Raw genomic sequence first — 4,783 nt, 5'->3', positions numbered from 1 at the left:
GACATGATAGTTGGACAGAGGGCACTGGGTGTGGGAGTACATGTACACTAGGCACTGTATATGAATAAAGGACACATGCGTAATGAGGAATGTCCACTCAAGATATTTTTTTCACACAACGGGTGTATTTAACTGTCCAATAAAGATGAAAGTGCACTAACCCTCCACCACACACATCCCCCTCCCCCCACAACTCCCCCACACACCCTCACCCCCCTCGCCCTCCCCACACAACTCCCCCACACACCCTCACCCCCTCCCACTCCCTCCACAACTCCCCCACACACCCTCACCCCCACTCCCCCACACACCCACTCCCCCTCCCCCCGCAGCTCCCCTACACACACCCTCCCTCCCTCCCCCTACAACTACCCCACACATGGTGTCCAAACATTGCCTTCATCAGGCTGGCCAGTCTACATCCTGCCACTCCCTGCACCTGGTGGCGGCATGTCCGGCCGGTACAGGGTGCGCACCGACCTGCGTAGTGGGCTGGTCTGCGTGGAGCTCGAGGAAGATGGGGTGCCTGCCTGCTCCATTTGGGGTGCCGGACGCTCAGCCTCCATTGCATCTGCAATGCAGCTGAGGACCTGCCGCAGGGCAGACACCACCTCGCACAGTCTACTGGTGCTTTCCGCGATGATCTTCCCCAGGGAGGCGGTGTTCTCGCGCCACTCCTGCCTTGCTTGGGCATTGTCAGTGACAAACTGTATCACCAGGGCAGTTAGCTCCTCCTGCCGCTGCGAAGAATGCCCTGCCTGCTGCACCCCCGCCGGTACACCAGTGGAGGTGGAGGGTGCTTGTGTGTCATGCTCAATTTCAATTGGGTCCTCTATGGGACTCATGCTCCCTTGGATGTATTCCCCCCCAGACTGCTCTGGGGTGGTGCCGCGGTCGGAGTCGACCGATGAGCGCTGGGGGGATGGTGCCGGACTTGGTGTGCCAGGCAGGTCGGAGGAGTTGTCCTCCACGGGCACACACACCTGTGCCCGCGCCTCGTCATCAGTCAGGGGTGCTATAGCTGCCGCCTCCCCGACAGAACTGTTCTCTGCAGAGAGTGCACCTTCAACAGTCTCCTGTGCCAGGGTCACTGTAGTTGTGGGTACAATGTTGACGGGCCTTGGCGGCACCAGTGCCGTGGCACCCTGAGGTGGTTTGCTCTTCGGTGCCTGCCATAGCTTGTGTGGGGCTTTGGAGGAGGAAGGCCTGTTGCCTTCATCCCAGGCCCTCTTCCGGGGTCTGGTCATCTGTGGGGTTGAGTACCGGGCCTCGCTGTCAGGATCTGAGCCTGTGGGGGTCGAAGAGAGGGATGACATGAGTGATGGTTTGAGAAGCAGCATGCATACATTTGTATAATTGCTCATCTACCCAATAGAGGGGAATAGGCAGTGGAGTTTGGATGATCACGTTGCTTTCTATATGCGTGGGTAATGCAGGCATCCGTCGGCATCACTCGTGTTGGGGCGGACGTATGCTATGTGACATGGATATCTGTTGTGGCCTGCATGCAGTGTGACTTATGCCATTAACATTTTAGTGTGCTTTGTGTAAGGTCTTGCATTGCCTTGCTGCAGGCATCTGCATGTGTCTGTGCTGCGGGCGACAACTAGGCTGGGAATGTGTGTGTATTGGGGCATGGCTTGCCTCTTTAGACAGCCATATTGGTGGACTATCATCAGACTCTGCATTACAGTGTTTTCTTAGGACACTCACCACCTTCCGCCGATGAGGTTGCGCCACACTCCATGTCACCCAAGCCTTCAATGGCCTCTATGCCGATCGTGCTGGCACATATCTCCTCCCACCGGGACAGCTTTATCGGGGAACTTGCTCCTCTGCCAGTTGCTATGGCCTGGCTCCTGTTTGCAGACAGGATATTCCTGACGCGCAGGTGCAGGTCATCCCACCTCTTCCTGACATCCTTAGTTGTGCGTGAGGTGTTGCCAACCGCGCTGACTCTTTGTGCAACTAGTGCCCAGATCCCCTTCTTCTTGATGACTGCCTCCCTCTTGAGGCTTTGAGCAAATACAACATTGGCATTCTCAGCCAGAGTCTCTGCCAGCATGGTGAGCTCCTCTTCATCAAAGCGCTCCTTGCGCTGGCGGGAGGCGCCTTTTTTCACTGCCTTGGGCATTATATGGTAGTTGTGGGTTGATGTGGTTACACAGCAATATACTCTTGGTCCTGGTTGCTGAGGATGGCAATGGATTGTGTTTTTAAAGATGGCTACCGTGCTCTTTCCCGTTCCTGTGCGATGGCGCTACTTCCGGTTCTGCTTATTACATGATACCGCTAAGGGCCATTTTTAGGACTTTAAGGGCATGGCAGTAATGTCATTACCGGCATGGAGCAAAGCTTGTGCACGCAAACTCGTAATAGCCCTCTATTAGCGGGCTCTTGACTACACGGACACAGTATTTGCTCCATACCGGTGAGGATGGTTACTTACCTCCAAACTGAGAATGAGGCCCAATATCTTTTGCTATAGAGGTGACAAAAGGACTCCTAAATTGCAGTGTGTGGAACAGAGGAGTATCACAGCAAGAGGCCCCATCCCCAAATGGTTCTTCGAGACAAAATTCTTCTTTTCCACACATTCCTCCAACCCATCGTAATGTCAAATCCTTTGGCTAAAAATGCTCAACATCTTTGCCAAGGCCCCAGCACAGACGGCTTTTACCTCTGGGGCATCAATGAGGCCCACTGCGCTTGAAGGAGCCAGCAGGGGCCCCTCACTAGACAGTGATGGTACGCATATAGGCTCAGCCCTGCTCAAAAGAGCTCTGACCCTGAACAGCATTGTGCTGCTCAACCTTTGGGAGTCAAGCACGCAGTGCTGTCTCCCCCGTCTCTTCAGCACCAGCGCCAAAGTACTTCTAGACATTTTTGACGAGGAGGCCATTCCTATGCAATTTGGGCTGGAACCACATTGCTCCAGAAAGGTGAGATTTTCCTGAGGAATTCTACTGCGAGGGAGATAATCTGATGGATCTAGCCTCCAATTTACTGGAAGTCAATGCTACAGACACCTCCCCAAGCTGGACTCGGGGGAAGCCTCATGCTGATGCTGAAGATGGCCACGGTTGTCGACACTGGGTTTGGCGGCATCTACCAGACCAAAAGTTCAGTTTGAATTACTTGACATTCTAGATTACGACAATGAAAGAGAGACATTTGGCCTCTGACCTGTAGTGTCAGAGGCTGCCGAGAATCCCCCAGTGGGAGATAAAAGAGAGGTGCAAGATGGCAGAGAAGCAGCTTTCCAGGTCATACAGAAGGTTTTGACACAGGTGACTGTGTTTTATCGGCAGCGGCTCTATGGCAAGAGTGAACAGCTTGGGGGAGAAGGGGCAGCCTTGTCTAGTCTCCTTCCAATCCCTCGCTACCAGTTTGAGCGGGTGGGTGGCCGCTCCTTTACTGTGGTGGCCGCTAAATTATGGAACTCTATGCCTGTTTCTCTTCAGGCTACTGAAAATCTCTTGACTTTACGTCAGCTGCTAAAAACGTATTTGTTTTAATAGTTCTTTTTCTCAGCTAGTTTTTTAAACTCCCTGTATCATTTTATAGCACCAAGATGCTTCGGCGTGTGTATGATTTACTAATACATTTAACATAACATAACACCCTGCACAGATTCCTCATCATTTCTGTCAATTTGGATTAGACCCGCCTGAATTTAAAGCGGCTAGAGATGTTCCTCTTTTTAAAAAGCCATCACTTGATCCCACCACCTTGGCTACCTTCCGCCCTGTTTCTCTTCTTCCCTTTCTTTCTAAACTACTTGAATCCTTTGTAAGCGATATTCAATCAACACTACAGCTAAGTCAATGCCTAGTCTGGGATGCCGAGGAAAACCCTTATTGATGTATTTTTATGTCCAGTTCAGTACTCTGGATGACAACCCTTGTATAACACCCCCCTCTTAGGATCCCCCTGACCCCACTGAGCCAAGAAGTAGGTTTGTTTTGCAAATTAAAAGGTTTATTTGAAAATGTAAACAATATATATATATATATATCACACTTCTATAAATAAATTGATAATGGATAAAACACTTGTGAATATGAGCAGTAATCAGCAAGAGGTAACTTATGAATAGGAACAGAAGAATAAGGTGGGAAAGAATGCTTTATATGGTTCAAGGAAACGCAATGATGAATGAAATGCAGTACAGAAAATAACTTGATATGGCTTCAACAAAAGGCAATGTAATCACATTTCCTTGACAATTCCCCCCCGCCCCTATGCAATGTAAGAAATGGAAGGAGAGCACACAGTCTTCAAGAATCCCAACAAAATGCAATACGAAATGCAGTTCCCCCCCCAGCAAGCTTAGAGGAAAACAGGTAGAGGTTTGAAACACAGGCCCAAAATGCTTTGAATGTGATGACAATGAAGTGAGAAATGTGCTAAAAATGCTTTTAATTCCCTCTAGAGGTTCAGGGTGGGTGATATCTAGTTTATATTAGTTCAGGCTCACTTTAGAAATGCTCTATGTGTAACCAGCAGGTTAAAACGAATTTTAGCAAAGGAAAGCAAGAAGCTGCCGATTTTTACACGTGGCTGAAATTGTGCAAAATGTCAAATTGTGACAAATTTACTCGCGCGCGTCGAGCGTAATTACGGAGGCACTATAAGGAGTAGGAAGTCGGTTCTAAGTTTGTTTGGAAAGCCTAGAATCTTAGCTTTAAGATGGAAGTCAAATCTCGATCCTAGCACAAACGGTTCTGGAGATACGGACGATTTTGTGAAAGTAGTTTTTCGGATTTGAAATTTTAAAGCT

The 4,783-nt window shown here is 49.8% G+C and overlaps 1 protein-coding gene across 1 annotated transcript; it reads right to left on the bottom strand.

The window, feature by feature from the left end:
* Window positions 1-416: 416 nt before the first annotated feature.
* Window positions 417-2,134, bottom strand: LOC138528085 (myb-related transcription factor, partner of profilin-like). The gene is made up of 2 exons (XM_069639530.1): window positions 1,753-2,134; window positions 417-1,288 (listed from the first exon to the last, which is right to left on the bottom strand). The coding sequence occupies exons 1-2, from the start codon at window positions 2,132-2,134 to the stop codon at window positions 417-419; spliced, it is 1,254 nt and encodes a 417-aa protein (XP_069495631.1).
* Between the last annotated feature and the right edge of the window lie 2,649 nt (window positions 2,135-4,783).

The sequence above is a fragment of the Ambystoma mexicanum genome, chromosome 7q (assembly GCF_040938575.1).
Source record: "Ambystoma mexicanum isolate Mex_15411 chromosome 7q, UKY_AmexF1_1, whole genome shotgun sequence".
In the NCBI taxonomy this organism is placed as follows: domain Eukaryota; kingdom Metazoa; phylum Chordata; class Amphibia; order Caudata; family Ambystomatidae; genus Ambystoma; species Ambystoma mexicanum.
The sequence above is the reverse complement of the archived record's forward strand: the minus strand, read 5'-3'. Positions and strand labels throughout refer to the sequence as shown.